At 45.3% G+C, this 23,715-nt stretch overlaps 1 protein-coding gene across 16 annotated transcripts in view; it reads left to right on the plus strand.

The window, feature by feature from the left end:
• Nucleotides 1-23,715, plus strand: part of ptprk (protein tyrosine phosphatase receptor type K) — a 68,225-nt gene extending 44,510 nt beyond the window's left edge. For 2 of the 16 annotated variants that reach the window (XM_029849730.1, XM_029849734.1), the window contains 31 exons: nucleotides 2,872-3,054; nucleotides 3,255-3,374; nucleotides 3,477-3,586; nucleotides 3,666-3,867; nucleotides 3,957-4,062; nucleotides 4,180-4,252; nucleotides 4,329-4,451; nucleotides 4,957-5,031; nucleotides 5,198-5,234; nucleotides 7,869-8,004; nucleotides 10,221-10,250; nucleotides 12,222-12,382; nucleotides 12,819-12,854; nucleotides 14,224-14,235; nucleotides 14,370-14,557; nucleotides 14,670-14,757; nucleotides 14,977-15,122; nucleotides 15,984-16,001; nucleotides 16,426-16,462; nucleotides 16,550-16,647; nucleotides 16,981-17,097; nucleotides 17,267-17,421; nucleotides 17,522-17,657; nucleotides 18,409-18,558; nucleotides 18,870-19,043; nucleotides 19,710-19,727; nucleotides 20,195-20,326; nucleotides 20,407-20,532; nucleotides 20,616-20,779; nucleotides 20,872-21,007; nucleotides 21,199-23,715. In XM_029849730.1, the coding sequence (XP_029705590.1) occupies nucleotides 2,872-3,054; nucleotides 3,255-3,374; nucleotides 3,477-3,586; nucleotides 3,666-3,867; nucleotides 3,957-4,062; nucleotides 4,180-4,252; nucleotides 4,329-4,451; nucleotides 4,957-5,031; nucleotides 5,198-5,234; nucleotides 7,869-8,004; nucleotides 10,221-10,250; nucleotides 12,222-12,382; nucleotides 12,819-12,854; nucleotides 14,224-14,235; nucleotides 14,370-14,557; nucleotides 14,670-14,757; nucleotides 14,977-15,122; nucleotides 15,984-16,001; nucleotides 16,426-16,462; nucleotides 16,550-16,647; nucleotides 16,981-17,097; nucleotides 17,267-17,421; nucleotides 17,522-17,657; nucleotides 18,409-18,558; nucleotides 18,870-19,043; nucleotides 19,710-19,727; nucleotides 20,195-20,326; nucleotides 20,407-20,532; nucleotides 20,616-20,779; nucleotides 20,872-21,007; nucleotides 21,199-21,252 (3,341 nt within the window). In that variant the 3' untranslated portion in view covers nucleotides 21,253-23,715. The remainder of the gene's footprint in view (nucleotides 1-2,871; nucleotides 3,055-3,254; nucleotides 3,375-3,476; nucleotides 3,587-3,665; nucleotides 3,868-3,956; nucleotides 4,063-4,179; nucleotides 4,253-4,328; nucleotides 4,452-4,956; nucleotides 5,032-5,197; nucleotides 5,235-7,868; nucleotides 8,005-10,220; nucleotides 10,251-12,221; nucleotides 12,383-12,818; nucleotides 12,855-14,223; nucleotides 14,236-14,369; nucleotides 14,558-14,669; nucleotides 14,758-14,976; nucleotides 15,123-15,983; nucleotides 16,002-16,425; nucleotides 16,463-16,549; nucleotides 16,648-16,980; nucleotides 17,098-17,266; nucleotides 17,422-17,521; nucleotides 17,658-18,408; nucleotides 18,559-18,869; nucleotides 19,044-19,709; nucleotides 19,728-20,194; nucleotides 20,327-20,406; nucleotides 20,533-20,615; nucleotides 20,780-20,871; nucleotides 21,008-21,198) is intronic. The other 14 variants (XM_029849732.1, XM_029849737.1, XM_029849733.1 and 11 more) reach the window with 14 other exon arrangements.

Below are 23,715 nucleotides of genomic sequence, written 5' to 3' on the forward strand. Positions count from 1 at the left end.
GGAATCACAAAACACACATTTCCTGCCACAGAAGCACAAATGTTGTAGGAGATTCACACAATATATCACATGTATTTCTTTGTCCTGTATCTATGAAAACACACACAGTCAGCAGTACAATAATTCGGTCCTCACAAGAGCAGTTATATTCAGGTCATTTCCCGTCTTTATTTATTTATTTATTTATTTATTTGGTGTTTCGGATGAGAGGAGCAGCCTTGGTGTTGGGGAATGTTCTGTCATGTTTCTCTATTATTCATTCCTTATGTGAAATACGGGATGATTTACTGAATAAATGCAGGAAATCAAGGATTTATGCAATTTATTACAGTTTTTTGCTGTCATTATCTGGAATTTACTTTAATTTAATTACCATCCCATAGCATGTGATCCTTTAGCCTCTGCACAGGAAAATTAATATCAAACTGAACCCTGCACGTCCAAATTAAATTGCTGTTGTTGTGCTAATTTGAATGTTCCATGAGCTTAAATGTGGCCTGTAGAGAGAGACAGAACACCTGAATGAAACCTGAAGTTTCATTTGTCTTCCTTGTGACAGTGGAAGGATTACCGGCGACTAATTGGACAGATTAAGGTGGATTTAGCTGCATCTCCTGTCAACCTTTTCCGCCCTCCCTCCTCGGGATCCTATGCCTTTCCTCTCTGTTTTCTTTAAGCCGCTTTCTCCCACTAATTGTATATTTCATGGATCTTTCTAATTCTTCATGTTTGCAAACGAGGCAGTTTTTGAGTTCTATTTCATGTCTTTTCCTTTGCAGTTTGGTTCTTCCTGTGCTTTGATTCCAACCTCTGGATCCAGCTGATATGAAGCTTTCCATCCTCGGTGTTATTGTTGGTGTTTATTGGTATTGTTGTTGTTTTCAAAGCTCCATCTGTGGAGAACAAAGCCTTTTAATTCCAACATGAATCCAGCCGTTTGTCTGTCTACCAGAGGAAGGGAAGGGGACAAGGCACTGAAGGCAGCCTCTGTGGTTCAGCTTTGGACCCAGTCCCGCTTGACTCTGGCCCTGTTCCAGGCTAGTTATCGTGTCTCCCCGTTCCTCCTGTCGGCCTCTCTCTCCCCTCTTTCATCTTCGTCTCCCACCTCCCCCTCTTTTGCCTCATTCATTGCTGTGATTTTACATTTTATTTGCTCAATTTCTGTTGAGCTCGCTCTCTGCCATAACTCTGAGATTTTCTCCTCTAATGTGTTTGTGTGATATCCACTCACTCAGATATTTTCTTTTAATTCCATTTTAAAAAGAACAGCTTCTAGTAAAGCTGCATTCACAACAACAGATCCTGAAATCAATACAATTTACTGTTTGTGTCTGAGTGTGCCTGTGTGTGTGCGTGTGCGTGTGTGTGTGTGTGTGTGTGTGTCCTAATAGCCAGGTTTAGAGTGAAGATCACAGGTATTGATTTTAAACTCAGAGACGTAGGGAAGGGGAGACAAGCTAAGACAGCTGTAGGTGTGTAATATTCAAATATCAACCCTCTGATAACAGGTGAAATCAGAAATATATTTCTCAGACACACCAGCTGTTGATGTATAGAAAGTTTACGTCCTCATGTGTTTCTATAGGTCTATTTACATCTAAAGCACATTGGCTCTGTGTGTTACTTACGGCTCTGTTTTCTGTGTGATCTACTGTTCCAGGAGTGCACCAGCACACACAACACACACACACACACACTCACACACACACACTCAAGCTGCAACTTGTGACAGATTAAGTCTGTGCAGATGACAACTAGCTATAGCCATGTGTTCAAGTGTGTGTTTGTGTTAAATTCAGGTTTAGGTAATAACCGGTGATGGTGTGTGTGTGTGTGTGTGTGTGTGTGTGTGTGTGTGTGAGTGACTGACAGGCAAATAATTGGTTGTCAGGAGAAGCGACAGGTTTGTGTCCTTGTGCTGTCTCCCAGAGAAAAACGGAGCAGGTGGGGTGAGAAGAGACTTGCTTCTCTATATAAGATGAAGTGTTGTTATTAAAGAAATCTGGAAGAAGTTGCACTGCAACATCAGTGCTGGAGTAAAAGAGGAAGGGGCATCACAAGTTGATTCATTCTGATTAAAGATTTCAGGAGAAGGAGAAGGCTTAAACAAAATGAACTTTGCAGTAGTTCCAAAGCAATAGAAAGAGATGGAGAGGCCTATAATCAGCCTGAAATATCAATATGAATCAAGGCATGTTTGGTTTTGGCAGAGCATGGCTCGCCTGTCTTCATTCAGCACCTCTGACACAATACAAACATACAACCACAATAAATAGCTCTGGGTGTAGTTAAAAGATAAAAAGATGAAGCAATGAAGGCGAACCAAGCCATTCAGACAGTCTGATGCTGATGTTTACAGTGCACAATAATGTTATATTTAACTGGCGGTAAATACAGCAGAGTGTTATTGTGAAGCCGTGAGAGCTCTCTGACGGAGCAATCTGCTGAAGATTATAGCTCTCTCTCAGAAGGAGTGGCGAGTTCAGATTGATTGGTGGCGACAGCAGCAGCAGTCACTCTCAGTGTGAGATGCGCTGTAACCTCAGTGGCTCTGGAAACTAAAACTGGTAAACATGGAGGATGAAGTGTGGCTGAAATGTAGTGGGTGAGAGTAAAGGGTGAGAGTAAGAGCCAGCGTGTTGGGTGGAGGCGTAATTGATCTGGTGTAATGAGCCGTTTAAGGTAAATCCCAGGCCTGTGAGTGTAGATTGTGTAGATAACTCCTCTGAAAGAGGAACAATGCGGAGGGAGGCCAGTATAAGATGTTGCATTTGAGAAATGGGAGTGAAACTGGAAACTCTGTGATGCACTTTGATTCTCCTCAGCCCTGAGCTTCATGCTTTCCCTTTGCACGGCTCTGCTTCTTTACAGAACCAATGCGGACTCCAAAGAGGCTGAAGATCGCTGAGACCAGGTCCCGGCTGATCGCAGTGGACTGGGAGTCACTGGGATACAACATCACACGCTGTCACACCTTTAACGTCACCATCTGCTACCATTACATGACTGCAAACAATCACAGTAAAGCCGACTGCTTGGACATGGATCCCAAAGGTAAACGGATCCCAATAACATCACAATAAATATGATTAATAATGTATGCAACATTTCTGGACATTAAATAGATTTTAGGATGTACCAGATGTGCAATCCTCATGGGATATTTAGTTGTACATTAGGAAATGGGTGTAGCACGGACCATACTATGTTTTATGTAGGTTTTTGTGTAACATTTAGGGTTTTTTTCCCCACAGCACCACGGCACCTGGTGGGAAACTTGCCACCGTACACCAACGTCAGCCTGAAAATGATCCTGACCAACCCAGAAGGACGGAAAGAGAGCGATGAGACCATCATACAGACCGATGAGGATGGTGGGATAGACAAAGCACATTACCTACATTGTATTTTAGGGCCTTCAAATGTGTGTTTCCGTTCCTTCTTTCATATAATAAAATTTGTGTTGATTCTGACAGTTCCAGGGGCCGTTCCCAGTCAGTCTCTGAGAGCTACTCCATTCGAAGACAGAATCCTGCTTTACTGGAAAGAACCCTCTGAACCCAACGGGATCATCATCCAGTATGAGGTACCCTAAACTATGTGTAGACAGTAAAGTATCGCCGTGCTCACTGGGAAACACGTGCCAACCAGTCTGCTCGCCACAGATCAGTTACAGTGGCCTGCGCTCCTTTGACCCTTCGGTGCCTCTCCAGCGGCCAGGACTCACTGCGTCCTTGCCCTCCAATGCCAGCCACCACCTCTTTTCTCAGCTCCACCCAGGCGTCACGTATCAGCTCTCGATACGTGCGTCCACGTCCAAAGGATTCGGCCCCGCCACCACACTGAACGTGACTACTAATATTTCAGGTTTGTTGTGATCTACTGTTCCACATTTTGAAAATATCTACTTTACGCGAAGCATGGTCAATAATACTGGACCTCTGTTCTTTCTCCAGCTCCAACAATTGAAGAGTACGACGGATCGGAGGCTTTTCTCAACGAAACTGCAACAACCATCACGGTTCTGCTCAAACCAGCGCAGGCAAAAGGGGCACCGATCAGGTACTGTAGAAAGATGGTGCAAATTAGTACAACACTGCAGTTTTCAAATCAATATATGTACAGGAAAGATATAATACAGGTTTTAAGAAAAGCACCGTGTTGCCGTGTTCTCTTCAGTGCTTACCAGATTGTTGTGGAGATTGTGATTCCTCAGCGGACACGCCGCCAAGCTTCCTCTGACTGCTACGAGGTAATTAAAAATCTGCATTTCACGGCCACTGCTTCCCAAGAAATAAATGATATACAACCTTCTCCTTCTGCAACAGGTTCCAGTTTCGTACCATAGTGCATCCAGCCGTGGGTCACCATATTATTACGCCGCCCAGCTGTCTCCCAGCAACCTTCCTGAGCCGCTTCCCTTCACTGTGGGAGACAATAAAACCTACCAGGCAAGGCCTTTTCATCTTTGTTAAATATTCAGTATTCAATTCAGCTATGGCTCACTGAAATAGAAATTTAAGAGTATTTGTAGACATTTAAGGATGTGACACACCGGGGAAATTAAGATTTATAAGTCTACTTTAATAAAGTAGTCTGAATACAGAGGGTTTAAATAGAGTAATCTAGCATATCCGCAGATAATATGTGTTTTCATCAAACATTCTAAACTAATGAATAATGTTAATCTTTGACATGAAGAAGCATTACAATCGATGTTGGTTAACCTTTGGAAACCAGCTTTTCAACGTCCTACCACAGGTATAAACCAACAGCTAACAATTACTGTTCCAGTTTTAGATTTCTTGATATTTTAAACGGTTTATGGCATTCACGAATTGCCTCTCCAGTGGAGAAAGCAGTCAGACAGAGGTGTGACACGCAGAGAGGTTCGTCTTTTAAGGACTCAGGCTAAGGCAAAGGTGCCGAGTTTTTATTTTTATTTTCAATTTGCAGGGTTTTTGGAATCCTCCGTTGGCTCTGAGAAAGAACTACAACATCTACCTTCAAGCTGTCAGCAGCACCGAAAAGGTGACTATATATTTATTCACAGAGAGACACAGCTGACAGGCGGGGCTTTTGAAAAAAAAAAAAAGTATGAACACAGAAATTAAATGCACTTTTGCTGCAGGACACGTGTATGCATATGTTTTACTGCATATGGACCCACTTGTGTGTGTTTTGATTTTATTTTCAGGAAACAAAGACCCAGTGTTTGAGGCTGGCGACTAAAGGTACGAAGATACGAGATATCAAGTGTTTATTAGAGAAAACTGTATTAATGTTACGTGTTTGTGTGTGTGCCCATTTATCCCCAGAGTGTAAATGTCATTTTGCTTTTCCAGCAGCCATATGCTGATAGATTATCAGACTGGTATTAAATGTGAGTTAATCCCTGTGCAGCAGCAAACACACACACAAGTGCACTCAGAGTGTTTTGAGGAAAGATTTTCAGAAAATATGAGACTGATGGGTCGGAGTTGAACTGCATGGAGCAAAAACAAGGATAAACAGAGAAACATATTAGTGTGAAAGAGTTCATCCTGGTGGCTGATAGTGACAAGCTTCAGGAACATTGTGTTTACAACAACTCTGTGGCAGTATTAAAAAGTTCATTTAGTTAAGCAAGGCCAAAGCCAACAAATATCTTCATTATCTGTTAATCAACAAATGGCCACTGCAGGAAATTGCATATTCAAATTGCTTATTTTCACAAGCAATGGACAACAGCTACATTTATTAGGAGGCATCTGTTATTGAACAAAAATGTCAAACAATTTTGATGTTATTTGGGGAGATTTTAATGGCAGCAAGTCTGCAATATTAGCACGATATGAAGACTACCTATGAAAAGTTGACGGTGGTCATAGGTAGAGGCATGCGTGGTTCAGAAAGGAACCTTAATGAACAGAGAGGCCTAATGGACGTCTATTCCTGTACCCATGCCCCTCTGACCCGGGGGGGCATTGAGAGACGGTGGTCCTGTTAGGTCATCCGGGGATTTAGCGTATCGTCGCTGTTGCCTCGGGGGTTTTCTGTTTGTGGCTCTTTGGTCAAGTTCTGGATGTTAGTGTACTGACCTGGATCAGTTGTACAGACATTAAGAGCAAACAGGGGCATCGAGAAACAAGAACATTTAAAGGATTGTTGTTCTTTCTGGACCTTCTTTTTCCACCAGTCTGACATCTGTTAAAAGTCTGCTGTGGAGTCGAGCCATTAACAACAAGGTTCTAATGGTTATTTTGATGAATAAGTGCAAAGGGCTTTCAGAAACCAGGACAGCACTCTGACCAATTATTTCCAGTGCACGTGTCACTTTGTGAGGAGCTGCCCTGCCCGTTCTGAGGGCACTCATTGTGCTGGTAGGAGTGAGGATGACGAGTGGCCACAGATTACAGTCCATCCTTTCACCCTATGGACACAAAAAAGAGACCTTGAATCCAAATATTTTAAAGGGTGAGGCACTTCACCTTTATTAACTGAAAGAATCAACATCATTTTAGACCTCTGACACTTTATTTCACGCTTCGTCCTTTATCACCATCATTGTGAGTCCAGCGCTTTGCTCTATTGTTGCAAACGGGGACATTTTAAAGAATTGATCAATAGAAACATTTTATAATAAAATGTTACATATAGCAGGCAGAGCATTGGAGGAATGTGGAGAGATTATGTTTATCTGGTTGATATTTAGCATAGAAGTGGATTATTGTTTGAGAGATTGTGCATATGTCTTTGTGTTGGATTATTTGGATTATCGTAATGCACCATAATATTCTCAGGCTGCAGGACAAACTATTCTGGCATCAGGAGATCCGATCTCTAAGCTTTGGAACATGAAAACAGATGCTCGCTCTCTTTCCGTTCACTTTTTGTTTCACGAGCTAAATCTCAGCTAACACCAGTCCCCACGCGGGAAACATGGCTTGTGAATTATATCCAAAGCAGGCAGAATGGGGAGGTGGGGGGGGGTCGGCTTGACTCTCTGAAGGCATCGGGAACTGAAATGAGTTCGAGCACAAGTAATATGTGCTGACAGCGGTGCAGAAACATTGGACAGCCTCGGTCAAATTGCATTTCAAAGGCGAGAAAGACACCAAGGACCTGAAATACAAAAGACACAATTACAGCGCCGTCAGACTCTAGTCTGGCTGTAGTCAGTGTCTGTTCACACTCCCGTACTGTATGTCACCCCAGCGAGTGTGTCCAAGCTGAATCTATCACCAAATGAGTCAAAGTGAGTGTATTTAGTGCAACTGTCCCAGCTCCAGAAGAGAGCACAAAAGCCTGGCAGCTCATTCTGACTGCGAGGCTGTGAGTCCAGCCAGGTCCAATCATTACAACCAGTCAATGCTAAGCAAGAAATCAGCTGGTCGTCCACATTTGGCCATTCTGTCTATCAATCCGGAGCCAAGAGGTTTCGATTTGCAGAGGCATAATGGGGTTAAACTGCCTAATGCTCCAGATCAACAACCTCCTTTATTTACCATCATCGGCCATCAGCAGGAGGGTCCCCCTACATGAGCCTGGTCCTGCTCAAGGTTTCTTCCTGTTAAAGGGGAGCTTTTCCTTGCCAATCATTATTTTCCCTGTCGCCCCCTGCGTTTACAGAAATGAGTCAGCATGTTTCCAAGTGCATCTTCACAGTAATAAATGACAAGGATCTCCCACTCACAAAGCTTTAAGCTCCTCAGACAGAACTTTTAAAGACACAGCGTGAGCAGAACTCAAAAAAATCTAAAAACAATCAAATCTCCTTTCTTGAGTTTACATTTCCTGTAAAGCAAATCTAGTGGAATAAGAACGTTTGATCAGTAGTTCACTGTGTGGTAAAGCAGTATTCATGTGTTTTTTCGCTATGTTAACAGGTGCCACAGAGGAGCCGGAAGTCATCCCTGATCCGGCTAAACAGACAGATCGGGTGGTGAAGATCGCTGGGATCAGCGCCGGCGTCCTCGTCTTTATACTGCTGGTGCTGGTAGCCATCCTTTTGGTCAAGAAAAGGTGAGTGGCAGCCCCCCCGCACGCTCCCCGTATCATTCTGGACCAGTCTGAATACGTCCAGCTACGTTCCACAGCAGCAAGACGACCCAAACGTGCTCCCGAACCAGCTCTGTTGTTTTGTGTCGGTCCGGTATTTCCTGTAACGCCGCCATCTTTCATCCATCTACCATCAACGTTGATCTCCCTCCAGAACCACCGTAATCATTTTCTGACATGAGTTCTGCTGTGAGAAGTAGCAGTACAGGTGACATCCATGTGGGGGAAAGTAATTTCCAAAAACTAAACCTCCTGTCTCAGATTTCTGTCAATGGTTCTGGTATTGGGCCTGTTTGGTCTGGTGACTGAACAACCACCAGGAGCCCAGATTAGAGTAATAAAATGGTGATGTCCTCTCTTTTTATCCTGTAACATGGTGAGCTGGAGGAGGTCATTACTTTAGTGAAAAAGATGAACTTGTGGTGACGCTGAGCTTCGCAGGAATGTTGTGTCTGAATAATTGCTGGGTGGGACGTTAGTCTGAACGAGGGCGCCACCAAGTGGCCTTCAATCACACCTGCAACCCGAGAATCCGGCTCTCGCGCTTCTGTTTGTCGGCTGCACCTTCAATCCAAACTTGTGCTATGAGCAGTTTTCTGGTAGGAAGGAAGCGTCGCTTGAATTGGCACCAGCTCCGTGATGCGTTTCGCCAGCGATTGACAGGATGGATTCCAGTTTCCGTCCTCAGTTACATGCAGGTAAACGCCCGTGTAAGAAAAGGAGCAAAATATCAGAGACACATTTACCTTTCTGAATACTCTGGGCGGCTCTAATGATCAGTGGTGCGTGCCACCCTGAACCGGCTCAAGTGGTTAGAGCAGCTCAGCTTCCACCGCCCTTCCTAAGCCAATCATCCTGGTTTATGATGACACGCCATACAACGGTACGCAGCTGATGTTTTGAACGCAGCTAAATTCAGACTACTGCAATCAGCTATCAGCCACCGATGTCTCCACGGAGCAGATGGGAAGAGGCGGGCCGGTGTTTGGGAGCGCCGGACCCGACCTGCTCGAGCCCCTAAACACCAGCACAGGCACATTATTGCTGTGAGTGAGAAACAAACTTAACAGCAGGCTTAAATTATTTGTTCATTTTTCAGAACTGTGAGTATTTTTAGCACCTTTTCATATATGTGTCATGACTGGATAATAGCTCCTGTCAGGGTTCTTAAAAGCTATCAAGAATTACGACTGGTTGCCTGGCAACTAGCACCACGCTCCAAAAGTCATCGGAACGGTATTGTACAATCCCAACAAATGGCTTTGGTGCACTTTCAAAGTTTGAAGTGGAGGCGAGATGGTAAAGGAATGTTTTGCTCCAGTATTGAACCGACACGTCTCAGAAGAAGCGTTTGTTCCCTCGACCACATCGGCCGTTACTGTGGATTGTCCTCATTAACAACTGTTAATTAAGATGCTTTGTTTGCTGTTGTTTTCAAGCTTTGTTTTTTCATATGTATGCCTGTACTTGATTCCCCTCATAGAGCTCATTAGCATAAACCAACACGGCTTCCTCACTTCCTGTCTGGAGCCCTGCTACGGTTCGTGTTGAGCTACGAGCTTCACATTGATTTGTGGCAGCAGTCGAGCACTTGAGACATGCTTTGATTGTGGAAAGTGGTTTTCTGTCACCCTCATGAGCGTGAACCACATGTAACCTGTTTCCATGAAGGTTTCTGGGGAGATCAATCTTCACCGCCATTGAACCTTTACAACAACAATACTGCATCTTTAAAATGGTGGGACATGATGACGCTGCAGTGACATCATAGCTTTACATCAGCTCTCACTAATCTTATTCTTTCCTTTACATACGTGAAGGTGAACAGGCTTAAAATCTAATGGCGCCATCCAGTGACAGGAAATGCAGTATTTAATAGTTAACGATTAGTGGAATTAGAGTAGTAGGTTGCATGATAATAATTTATCCTTGATTTCTGTAATAATTTGATAGTTTTATTAGCATTTAATTGTACTTTTAAATTTATTGGCCTTCACTTCAAGGCAAAGGGCCCAAAGTTGCCATAGAAACCCCTGCATAACCTTTAATTTGTAGAGCTCCAAAGGTGTTTTCTTCTGTTTCTGTTGTTGCTGGTTGAGACAGGACAGTATTGTCCTAATTTTCACCTTCATGACCCTTAATGTCTCATTCTTTGCTCTCTGATTGGCTCTCAACCCCAGGAGGACCTACTATTCATACTCTTATTACCTGTAAGTAACCAAACAATCAGCCCACCAGCTGGTGCTCCCTCATTAGGAAATTCTCAGTGGTTAGATGTTGTTATTTTTAAAGATGCAGTATACTTTTTTCAAGAGAGAACACATTTTTTTTCAGCTCTGAACAACCAGCCAAAGCCATCCTCATTGACACCTTCCCAGGGTGGGGGTCAGATCACGTTCATGTCAGTCCGACCGAGGAGCTCAGCAAATCTCCTTCCTATCATTTATTTCTACATAAATCAGACAAAAAAAGGAATGTTTGTGGTTTCCTGTTGAAAAGTAACCAAATCAAATGTATTGCCAGTTATTGATTAGAGGGACTGAACTGATGGTGACCTGACCTCAGCCCTGGTGACCTCTACATGCTCCAAAGTTGCTCTGAAAGTGGCTCAAACAGGCCACGCAGTTTCCCATCTGCCACAACCACGGGAGGCCAAAGTGGGCCGACATATGCAGAAGCGTGTTATTTGAAAAAAGAATGCTGCACTTGTGACTTGTAGCTCTTTGTGTGCATGTAGTCATGTGACCATCCATTCGCCCATCAAGTCGACCCCGCTGCACGTGCTCGGTGCAACTTGCCCGGTTCCCATCGTGAAAGGGATCCAGTCTGGGTGACGTGGCTCTGGGCTTTGTAGTTTCTGGTGGGGAATTCCATGTTTGTGGGTGACTCTCTGTTTTTGTCTCACACCGGCTGTGACAAATGTGAAGCCTTAATCCCTTTATATTTAGTCAAGAATGAAGACGTTGTTGCACAATGTTGCCTGTTCATTTACAGCAGAGCGTCAAGCATCACAGGTCACGTTTCTAGGTTCGGAGCAACATTTTAATGCCATTTGACAATTCTTGTTACACATTCAACACAGCATTTGACCCCATTTTAAGGGCCAGAACGGTTCAGCAAACTAGACGACTAGGCGACAGAATAATGTGTTTACTTGTGCAACGCTGACCTTAAAATGAATACAGACATTTCCCATCTCTGGCCACAACTTCTTCCCACTTTCCTTGCTGTGAAATATCCCATATTGTCAACAAACCTCCAGAAAGAGAAATCCAAACAGCTCAAGTTCCTGCTGAGTGCGTGTGTGTATGTGTGGATATTGTGTGTGTGCATTTTTGTGCTTTTAGAGGAGGTGGAGGTGGTGTGTTTTAAGGTCAAGAGGTAAACAAAGTGCAGCATGCTCTCTGTCTCTTTAGTGGGGGGAAATCAGAGCCGTACGCTGTATCAGTTGTGCAACAAATCGCCATCTTTATCAGACTGGGAAAACAGCATAAAACATAGAAAAGTTGTTGGAGCTGTTGTTCTAACTGGTGTGCGTCTATGGCTCTGGGTACAACGCTCCTGCATGGCCTGTCATGCTTGAAATATGAAACCCTCTGTGACTTTTCCTGGGACTCTTTGGGAGGCACATTCTTGAGACGGACGCTTTGATGCTGGGATTAGAACCGGTTGTTACCTTTACCTGGTGTCAGGGATTGTGGTTCAGGTCCTGCTCCTCATAGAACTGTTACCTCGTCTGTTTTATCTGAGTTCCTCTGGATGATAACTGCTTTACAGTTGTTGGGATGTTTCACTGGTTGACAGCTCATCGCCGGTACTGAGGGTAGTAACGGGCCTTCCTTTGCTACCAGTAGATGAGACAATTTCCCCGGTCTTTGCTAGCTGCCATGTTCCCTCTGCTCTGCTCTCACTGCACAGCCAAGCCTGTTACAAACAAGCCTCTCCTCTCCTTCCCTTGCCTCTTCTTTCTCTTTCCTTCACTCTCGGTTGGTTTTTTTATTGTGTGCATCTTGAATCAGCAGCCTGCAGGCCACAGTCGTGCTTGTATTTCTAAAATCATGTGACAGACTTCACGCAGAATCATCTTTAGAACGGCGAGACCGCGGTCTGCCGGCTGGCTGATCTTGTTGTATTTGTTTACAAGGCGTGCCGGCTCACAGAGCCTTTGTCTGCGTCGACAGGAAACTGGCCAAAAAGCGCAAAGATGTCATCAGAACGACTGGGCAGGAAATGACTCACATGGTCAACTCCATGGATCGCAGCTACGCCGACCAGAGCACGCTGCACGGAGACGATCCCATGGCCGTGACCTTCATGGACTCTCACAACTACAACAACAGATGTAGGTTCACAAAGAATTCGTATTATGTATTCTATTCCTACTCAAACAGTCACTGCGACAGCTAATGCTATGCTAACTCTAAAACATAAACTCTAAACATAAAAAACATAAAACATAAAACTCTAAAACATCTTATCACCACTGTTGAACAGATTCATTTGTGCTGTTGCTGACGTACTTTGTTTTTTGATCCTTGAACTAGGGTTTAATCTGTATGTTTGATACATTTTTCCTTATTTTTTTTAATTCAAGAAACTGGCAAATCTAATGTTCTGCCAGGTAAAAGTAGATTAGAACTTTTGCTTGTAGTTTGATTTAAAGGCTGTAGCGGTGGAGCACAGATACTGTAGGTGACCTTGTGAGTACATGAGGTCATGTTTAAAAGCCTGTGTGACCCTGAGAGTTAGACAGGCTCTCACCATCTTTCCTCCTGCAGTGCCCAACGATCCTCTGGTCCCCACTGCTGTGCTAGGTGAGACTGGGAGCATTGTTTTTACATTAGCATCAGTGCCCCCCCCCTTTCATTTTTTTTTACCACATCTTCACCCTGAACACCGTGTATGTCGTCCCTCTTGTATGTTTCAGTGCATCTTTGCATCAAGTCAGACCAAGGTTAAGACGTCTGAAATGTGGAATGAAAATCATTTACAGTTGTATTTACTTCAACCTGGAGCTCAAACTCAGGTTGATAGTTTGGCTTGACTGGACTTTTAGTGCCACACAGACTCTAACAGCACCCAGACTAGAGAAGACATTATTATAATTAAGATGCATAATAGACGTGGGTATTTAATGGTGCCACTTTTCTGTACGCAATTGTGTTGGTCCTAAGAGCTCCAAAAGCCAAGCATTTCATCTGGTTTCCTGTGTTTTCAACGTAAATCTCAGAATTACCATCTTTATCCCTTTGAGTGTTCATTATTTCCCTTATTTTTCCATATTCTTGACCCTGATGCATGAACGGAGTCAGATCATTTGTTACTTTCGTTGGAGCAGAATGAATCTGTGATAAAAAGTCACTGTCAACAACTTGCTGCCTTCAGGCTTGTGAGTGTTTTGTTGTGAGTCCTCTCGATTAGCGACCATCTGCGTGATTCTCCAGCCTGGCTCCGCCGCTGTTGCCCCACATCGTGAACGGCTGTAGATTTTGCCAAGTTTGGGTCCATCTGCAGTCTCACAGTGTGTTTGTCTCCAGCTTAGTTCAGCAACCACTCTGCAGCAGGATGTGGGCTTCTAACAGACCCCGAAGGGCTCCAGCGCCACCAAACTGTGTTAATTAACAGTTCCGTGGCTCCTAATTCGGAATGAAAGCTGCAGCTACAGTCTGTCTTGGCCGATCACGTCAAAGAGCACGAGAAGCAGCAAATTAATCGTCAGTGTCGGGTCAAGTTTATTGGCTTGAGGAGGATTTAACTAACAGTAATGAGCAAACGTGTCCTCGTAGCAGAGACGAGCATCATTTGGATGGAATAAACAGTGTCAGTTAATTAAAGGTGTTAAAGATGAAATCGACTCACACCGGAACACAGAAACCTCCAGCTAGAGGTTTGGAAGCTAGGGGGCCGGCGTAGAATAGAGAAGAATGGGTTTCAAACAGAGAATTAGGGATGATTTTAAGGAATGACATTAGTTTCATGAGTTTCCTTTTGAGTTTCATGGGTTTCCTTTTGAATCGTGTCGGTGAGTGTGCCGTTGTTCTCTGCCTGTCATCCATCCCGAGCCCTTTAAATCTTGCCGCTAGATCAGACTCTTAGAGTAACCTGCAGCTCATGACTCTGCGTGTCCGGAAGTCTCACGTAACCTTTGTCGCTCTGTTCTCTTTCTGCTGGGCTGCCACGTAGTTCCGATCACAGGTGAGTACGGACATTTATGTGATCTTACAGAACATGCGCCTTCTTTCAGGAAGGGTTCAACACATGAGAACGTCTCTGATTCGCGCAGCCACAACTGCGCTGTGCACTGAAGCACCTGAGTTTTTCCCTTGTAGACGAGAACCACACCGCCTCTGCTGCTGAGAACAGCCGCCTTCTGGACGTCCCCCGATACCACTGCGAGGGTACCGAGTCCCCGTACCAGACCGGGCAGCTGCACCCCGCCATCCGCGTGGCCGACCTGCTGCAGCACATCAACCTCATGAAAACCTCTGACAGCTACGGCTTTAAGGAGGAGTACGAGGTACACGAGTGTGTGTGCCGTTGTTGTTAGCACGTCGGCTACGCTTTCGCTAAATGTCTGTGGAAGTAAAGTAAGAAAGCCGAGCGATAATAATAACCTTTTGCTGATTCAGAGCCTCTTCGAGGGCCAGTCAGCCTCCTGGGATGTGGCCAAGAAGGAACAGAACCGCACCAAGAACCGCTACGGCAACATTATAGCATGTAAGGAAGTCAGCCTGTCTCAAACATGCAGAGTATAACAGAAAAGACACATTATTTACCCTCAGTAGAATCCTATCAGCAACTGTGCACACAAATTCCTCATATCGCTCATATGCTGACGACACTCTTTGCCACTCTTGTGAAAGAGGCCTTGATGTCGACTGTTTTTTTAAATTCTGTTTGAATTATTAAAGCCAAAGGTCTCTCCCCCACCTTTAGATGACCACTCAAGGGTTATCCTCCAACCCATAGAAGACGACCCCTCCTCCGACTACATTAATGCCAACTACATCGATGTAAGTGGAAACGCACCGAACGCTACTATTGGCTCCCAACGAAACCAACGAAATCACACTCCCTCGCTCGTATGTCAGGCCTATATACCTTTATTGCATCTACTAGTCATCCATCACGTCATCCAGTCACCCCGAGCTAACATCGTCTACACGTACAGTGTTTTCCTCATGTCTTCCTCGTCTACCCATGAGCTCATCTGATTGTGTCCTCAGGCAGGTAAATCAGACAACTGAATCAAAAACAACAGCAGATCATTTCCATTCCTCTCACTACAGGCTGAGAGATGCACTTTTCTCCTCCCCTGGCACTAAAAGGAAGCCCAAATCAATCAGCTGCTTCTCTTTTATATGAGGACCGTATGACACAGGCCGTGTTTCTAGACGTTATGCTTGACACCAAACTGCTGGCTTCATGTTTAATACACATTTATTTATTGGACAAAATGGTTTTAAGTTGCTACAGTCAGCTTTAACTAGCTAAGGCCATCATTGACCTATCCAGTGTTTGTGTGCATCGGTTATCGTCGATCACCTCTTCTCACCTTCACCCCCACTCTGCTGTCACCTTTACAACAACCTGCATGTTCATCGTCCACCTGTGGACCTTAAAACATGTTGTCACTCACATGTTCACATGTTCCCATGACCGTGCATGCATGCATGCATCACATAACCCATCTGTGTGTTAAACTAGAATTAGACTGAGTGGGAGCGGCGCTGCCTTCTGTGTCCCGCAGCACCGCTCGGCGGACGCCAGGAAGCGTCCTCTCCATTCAGTCTAAGTTTCCACTCACCTTTTTTTTTTTTCCTGCATGCCCTTTTCAAACTCACAATATTCGAATGCTTTTCGTTTTCTATTGACGCTTCTTTGACGTTTGTGCTTTCTTTCTTCCTTCCACTCGTTCTTTCTGCCCACGGCTTGGGCTGTAGATTTGGCTGTACAGGGATGTAAGTATCACTGGACTCTTTCAGCCCCTTGACCCCCTTCATGTTACACCCTTTCAGTTGCTGGGGCATCTGCTGCATGAAAGATTTAGCCCCCCCCCCCCCCCACTTTAACACCCCACTGTCAAATGTAGATCTAATTTGCTCATTTCTGCTGGATTGATGTCATAGTCCTGTGGACCGGACGCTTGTTATAAAGGTGACAAACAACAAAGCAACTGTAACACTCAGGTTATTTTCCTATATTTACAGAACTGTAAACGCACTTCACACGCACGGAAAAATGAATTCTGTCTGTGTTTTTAGGGCCGTGTTGGTGGCGCTGTGATGTTTTTTAAATTAGACCTACTCTGAGATTTATGTGACAAACGGAAGAGGCTGTTTCTCTGCATATTCGGTCATTTGTCTAACGGCGTTGTGCTTTTAGGGCTACCAGAGGCCGAGTCACTACATCGCTACTCAAGGTGAGAAACTTGGTCCAACCTGCTAGTAAACAGGAAGCGTTCCCTCACCATTCTGCTGTAATCACACTAATTATCCACTGGATGCAGGCCCTGTGCACGAGACAGTGTATGACTTCTGGAGGATGGTATGGCAGGAACAGTCAGCCTGCATCGTCATGGTGACCAATCTGGTGGAGGTTGGAAGGGTAAGTCGTTCAGACAGGCAGCAGATCGGAGTAAGACGGCTGTGAAAGACAGAAAAGGTGTCAATCATTGCGGATGGCATTAAATTAACAATAAAGTGTTAATTCATTACACAGAAAAACATGGATGGAGTTTTTGTCTCTATTTTCATTAGCAAAGATAAAAGAAAAGAACGTCTCCATTGTGACGTTTAATTTATTCAACACAGCGATTGTTTTCAGCGCCATGAAGAGGCAGTGAGATCGTACGCTGCACCTCATTATTGTTTCTGTGGATCTCACATTGGGCCTGTGGTGAGGGCGTGTTGCTAAGTGGTGATCTCTCCTGGTTAACAGGTCAAGTGCTTCAAATACTGGCCCGATGATGCAGAGTTGTACGGAGACTTCAAGGTCACGTTCGTGGAGGTTGAGCCTCTTGCTGAATATGTGGTTCGCACGTTTACTCTGGAGAGGGTGAGTGAAAGCTGGGACTGATGCATAGAGAAAGCTGGTGTATCCTTCCACCTGTAATCACTGACACTGCTGGATAAAGAAAATAAGGAGAACAGATCAGAGTTCCTATAGTTGTACTGTTTTGGGACCATTATCATTAAATCCAATCTAAATGTGTCTGTTAAATCAGCGCGGCTTCAATGAGGTGCGGGAAGTCAAGCAGTTCCACTTCACGGGATGGCCTGATCACGGAGTTCCATATCACGCCACAGGACTACTTTCCTTCATCCGCAGGGTTAAAATTTCCAATCCACCCTCTGCTGGCCCGATTGTGGTCCACTGCAGGTATAGAGACACTGCCCTTCTGGTGTATACTGGACACGCAGCAGAAATGAGTGGATGTTAGGAATGATGTCGATGCCTCGATCTGTGTTTGTCGCCACAGTGCTGGAGCAGGACGCACAGGCTGTTTCATAGTCATCGACATCATGTTGGACATGGCTGAGAGAGAAGGAGTGGTCGACATCTACAACTGCGTGAAGGCCCTCCGCTCCAGGAGGATCAACATGGTACAGACTGAGGTGACTGCATTACCCATCCTCCATCCACATCTGCATCTTAGAACGTCCTTGAGACCCCTTTACAGCGGGACTCTGCAGGCTGCAGGCTTGTACAGACTTAAGTAACGTCATCTCCCATCGTGACATCAACATGTGAAGATGAACATCTGGGTCTTCTGAGACCGTAAACGTCAGAGTTTAATTCACATTTTTGTGAAATCCTAAACTTGTTTAGCTTTTGCGCCTCCCAGTGGTTACATTGGGAACAACACCATGTGGTACCAATGTGCACTGGACTATTTCAAATACTTAAAAACGGTTGGTTAATTTAAATGATGTACAGAGACTTAAATACATATTTCTCTGTTTTTACTCAGTGTTATCTAACAATATAAAGGCAATCTTGAGTACTAAGTCTAAGCACAGCGCCACCCGTCAGAAAAATCATTCACTCACAGTCATCCACCAGAGCAGCCTTCAGTTCATTCTCTGCGTGTCCTCTGAACCGAAGCTGCAGTCATCCCACCAACAGACCCAAGAATACAATTTCCTGGGCTGCCATAACCCCATACCTGAAACTCATCACCTCCCCTCACTCACACAAAAACTCCATCTCCCATCATCACCCACCCTCACGCCATCATGAGCTACCACCCCTGTCAATCAAAGAGGTTTGCTTCCTGTTGTTCCTGGTTGCCCAGCTTTTATATATTTCTGTGAGCATTAGTGTATGTCTACGTCACTATGCATGTCTTGAATGGTTTGACTCCAGGAGCAGTACATATTCATCCACGACGCCATTCTTGAGGCCTGCCTATGTGGAGAAACAGCCATACCAGTCTGTGAGTTCAAAGCTGCTTTTTATGAGCTGATCCGCATTGACTCACAGACCAACTCATCGCACCTGAAGGATGAATTCCAGGTAACTGTTTTACTGATGTTTGTTCATCCCTTTAACAATTCCTCGTGTGAGCATTTGAGCTAACGTGCTAAACTGCTCGTGCATCTCTGTCCCATCAAAAACTTGCTGTAGACTTTTCCAACACTCAACGTTCTCCTATGTAATAACACATACGTCTTCATTTCTTTGCAAATCACCCATCTATGAACTTAGTCACATGTCCTTTGTGCTGTGCGTTGAAGGACAGTTTCTCCTTACGTCTCTTGATTTTGCTGAACAAAAAGATATGCAGTGGTGACAGTGAAATGCCTTCTGTCTTTCTCTTTGTCCAGACATTAAATTCGGTGACTCCTCAACCTCAGCCTGAAGACTGCAGTATCGCGTTGTTGCCTAGAAACCAAGATAAGAACCGCTTCATGGACGGCCTTCCTCCTGACAGATGCCTTCCGTTCCTCATTACCATAGACGGGGAGAGCAGCAACTACATCAATGCAGCTCTGATGGATGTAAGTTTGCCGCAAACTCGCCTCACATGCACAATCCTGTCCACCTGCCCCATTAGGTGAGAAAAGCTCCCGACATTTCACACTGTTGCCAGTCGTCTTTGGATGGAATTAGCGTTAAATATTATACCTAAACCCATTTAGTTTAAGACAATAAACACATCTGCTGCAGTTTGTGCAGGTAAAAACACTAAACACGAGAGGTAAAACATATCTGCACATATGTTTCAGCACACGCAGACACACGCACACACTCCCTTCCCTATCTGTGTGACGCTGTGTTTGTGGTTTCAGTAGCAGAAGGCTAGAGACAAATCCAGGTTCTAGGGAAAGACCACCAGCCTCTCTGGCCACCTCCTCAACTGTAACAGCCTCATTGTTGCAGGGCTTTGTCTACAACTGTTGGCATGTCTCAACATGCAGCAAAAAACAGTCTTAATTAGAAGATAACTTAGCAACATCTGGGCAACGTCAGGCGTAGCTGCTAATGGTTCACCGGCAGGTCTGTGGGCTCTAGTTAAGTAGCTGAGTTTATCAGAACTGTTGCATGGCGTGGGACGAATTCCAGCAAAGCTGCTGGAGGACAAAAAGTGCTGCTGGAAAGTCTCTGGAATTCAGTCCAATTATTCAAAGCTGAGCCACTTACCTTTGGCCCTCTCTCTAACCAAGCTGTCAGAAGAGTTCCAGGTAATGGGATTTCACTTTAAATCTCCAATACTGGATTTGTTTCATGGCTTCATTGTTGTTCTGCCACCAGGATCTGTTACTTTTTTCCTTTTTTTGGGGGGGGGGGGGGGATCTTCATTCACTCCCTAAATCCTGAACCCCCCGCATTAGATTGTCCACACGAGTCCGAGTCATTCACATCTGTCCGCGCTGTTTCCCTCGGGAGGAGTCAGGTGACTCGAGAAAGGCGCGCCGCCTGAACATGAGGTTGCCTGACTCTTCGGGAGAGAAACACACATGTGTGTGTGTATTTGCAATGCACGCTACTCACCCCCCGGTGTGAGAGGCTCCACTGCATGATCATGTGACCAACCTTGCCTGCCTGCGGCCTACTCAGCTCTGTTGTGTGTAGTGACCACGAGGTTGGGGGGGGGAGCACAGAGGGGGAGGGGACTCGTAATAGCTCATTTCTGTTTCCTGCTCCGCAGAGCTACAGGCAGCCTGCCGCCTTCATCGTTACCCAGCATCCTTTGCCAAACACAGTCAAAGACTTTTGGCGTCTGGTCTATGATTACGGCTGCACCAGCTTGGTGATGCTGAATGAGATCGATCTGGCTCAGGTACGCCTCCTTTCACTTTGTTTTCTTTATGGTTACGTTCACCGCTCACCTAACGAGCACCCTCCGGCCGCTGTCCTCAGGGCTGTCCTCAGTACTGGCCCGAAGAAGGGATGCTGCGTTATGGTCCCGTGCAGGTGGAATGCATGTCCTGCTCTATGGACTGTGACATCATCAGTCGCCTGTTCAGAGTGTGCAACCTCACCAGGGTCAGTACGCCTGCACGCCGTCCTGACCCACGCCTGCGTGCAAATGTAAGAAATGTAATAATCCACCTGCTGTGTTGCCTCAGCCTCAGGAAGGCTACCTGATGGTCCGCCAGTTCCAGTATCTGGGCTGGGCGGGACACAGAGACGTGCCCGCCTCCAAGCGCTCCTTCCTGAAGCTGATCCTACAGGTGGACCAGTGGCAGCGTGAGGGGGAGGAGGGAGAGGGGAGGACCATCGTGCACTGTCTGTGAGTACCCTCCATCTTCCCCCTTCTCCTTTTAGACAGCGATCGTGACCAAGCGGCGGTAAAATCCTGAGCTCCTGCCTGTGTTCGTGCAGAAATGGAGGCGGCCGCAGCGGCGTCTTCTGTGCCAGCAGCATCGTGTGTGAGATGTCCAAGAGACAGAGCGTGGTGGACGTTTTCCACGCCGTGAAGACGCTGAGGAACAGCAAACCTAACATGGTGGACACCCCGGTGAGTGGCGAGGAGCAGGAGGAGGAGCAGGAGTGAGCCTAGAGCTATGATCAGCAGGGATGTCTTCCTAATTTATGCAGAAGTCCAGAAAGGAAACTTAAAGCCATGAGAGGGAATAGCAGCAGCACAGATGAAGTCAGGAGGCGGATTACGGGGGACGTTGGTCTGAACTCTCCTCTGCTTCTCCACAGGAACAGTATCGCTTCTGCTACGATCTGGCGCTGGAGTTCATCGAGTCCTCTTAAAGCAGCACCAGAAGAGGGGCCAAGCGTCCTTTCACTTTCTCTATGTTTGACCCTTGGGTGTTGCTTGGTCCCGGCTCGTGTCCTTAGTAGCTATTCTGCATCTGTACCGGTGGAATTTGACAGTTTTAGCATAAAGAAGTTTTTTTTTTTTAAAAAGAAAAAAACTGAGGCTGTAACAGAGGAGCGCTGAGGGAGAAGGACACGAGAGAGGATGGAAAACCTCCTTTGTAATTATTGTATAGCCTTCTGAGGGCCAGTGGCTCTCTGCAAGTTCCCCAGGGTCCCAGTGAATCTTTTTCTGCCCTCCTCCTCCTCCTCTTCCTCCTCCTCCTCCTCCTCCTCATGATGATTCAGTTGTAGTACGCTTTGTGCTCTGTAGAGGTCACCCTTCACTGTTGCACCCTCGGACCACAGCTCGTTTCCAGCCGCCCTGCAGTCTAATGTTGTGCTGTGAGAGGATGTTTGAGTATTTTCTGCTTGAATTTACTCGTCCAAGCTGAAAGTTACTGTCGAACTCCGAATGCTTCTGGTTTCTACACCAGCGAACAACGAACTCCCTCAGAACAACGTTGCATTTGCGTACGTAACAATCCAACCCAGAAATGATCCTCAGTATATATTTGATAATTAGATACAGAGAGGAACGTTTACACCGGGATGTTTTCCATGAAGTCACAGCTTGAAACAGTGCAGGATTTCCACTACAGCATCAGTGTGTCAGTGTGTGTCTGTTCCTGCAATCAGCGTGAGCTGCGAAACCTTGAGCTTTCTCTCCTTTTGTTACACTACTCCCCGAGCTTGATTTGAGATGTGTGCTTATTTTTTTACCCTGCAATAATTGTAACTGCAAAGTCGTCATTTGTGGGTTTTTAATTTTTTCTTTCTTTAATTACAAGCATGTCACATTTGCATAATCGTGTTTAATTTAGGGCTGGGCCCCATGCACTTTCAATTTAGACCGTTTCCACAATGATTTTAATGCTTCAAACTGAATTTGGTTACTAAACTGACTCCTGGAAAACAAACACTGTTTATTCATCCGGTTAATGAGATTGGAAGTGAACCGACCCAAGGCCTCACCCATGTTGTGCACCGGTGGCCAAGACGTTTCCTTTTATTATGATTTGTAGCTGATGTTTATGCATATGCCAAAGATGTTGTGTAAATATGTCAATATGGATAAGCACATTGTTTGTATTTATTGTTTACTTGCATTGCTTATAAGAACAATCATTCCACGTTTACGATGCTGCCGAGGATTCTTAAACTGTACCGCTGACGTTTATGAAGATGGACCGACATCCGTTCCTTTTCTTGATCAAATAATCGAACCCAGACTGATACAGTTAGTCAGGATACAAACTTTCATTTAAATAAAATTTGAGATTTGATACCATATATCACCACGAGGGGGCGCCCCCGTCCATCTTCATAGCGGTCAGGGTCTGTCTCCCCGGGACCCCCCAGAGGTCAGAGGCCACAGCAGGTCACTGAGGCATTTAAGAACCCCCAGGCAGACGCTGTATATTAAAGCAAGAAGTTTTTTTTAGTATTCCGTGTGTAATCCAGTCATGACGTCTTGTTTTCACTCAATGAAAAATGTGATGTTGCCGTGTTGTTTTCTGTGCCGAAGCCCAATGAGCTCTGTTTGTGGTCAGTAGAACATCAGTGTATTCCTCTATGCAGCAGATTTTACATTATGGCTCGCAAATCCCTCTCACGGCCTCATTGGGGACAAGCTGTTTATGGTGGTCCTGCTCTCCATCATCCCCGAACACACCGACCGTAGCGGGCCAAGGGAGTGGAACACGCAGGACCGGCAAACAGAAACCTTTATTGTGCCTAACTATTCGAGATTCCTCGCCGATACAAGCATTTTGGCAGCATCTTTAAGTGCAAACGGTTTTGTTGAATGTACTCTCATGAGCGATGGGTGTTCTCCGATACAGTGTGTTTTATTGCTCCCGACACGTCATAAATTCATTAGTGAGGCTTTACTGTGTTTCTGTTGTGCACACTCTGAACCAGGAGAGGAATAAAATGCTGTAAATATAACATGGCAGGTTCTGCTCAGATGGACCAGGACTAGCCCGAGTTGATCCAATAGACTATGATGAGAACCCTTAAAGGCTCTACTGTTGGATAGGACAGATGTAGGTGATGGATGCAATGTCAGGACGTGCGCCCGGTTGTAGATAAGAAGCCAGAGATTGTACTCTCGGTGGCCGACAGCGCGTTTCCCCTGGAAACGGAACGTTGCCGTGAAGGTGGAACATTGTGTTTTCAGTTCATTTCCTCCTACTTCTAATCCAAAGATGGGAGAGAAGCTTCGGATGTCTTCAGTGATGGAGAGGTTGGCGTGGAGCAGAGGCCAGTCTGAGCAGAAAAAAAATGCTGATATTAATGATTCTTGTCTGTAACGTTTGGCTTCTTTGCTGTAATAAAGACCATTTCTTTAATTAA

This window comes from Takifugu rubripes, chromosome 16 (assembly GCF_901000725.2).
Source record: "Takifugu rubripes chromosome 16, fTakRub1.2, whole genome shotgun sequence".
Taxonomy (NCBI): domain Eukaryota; kingdom Metazoa; phylum Chordata; class Actinopteri; order Tetraodontiformes; family Tetraodontidae; genus Takifugu; species Takifugu rubripes.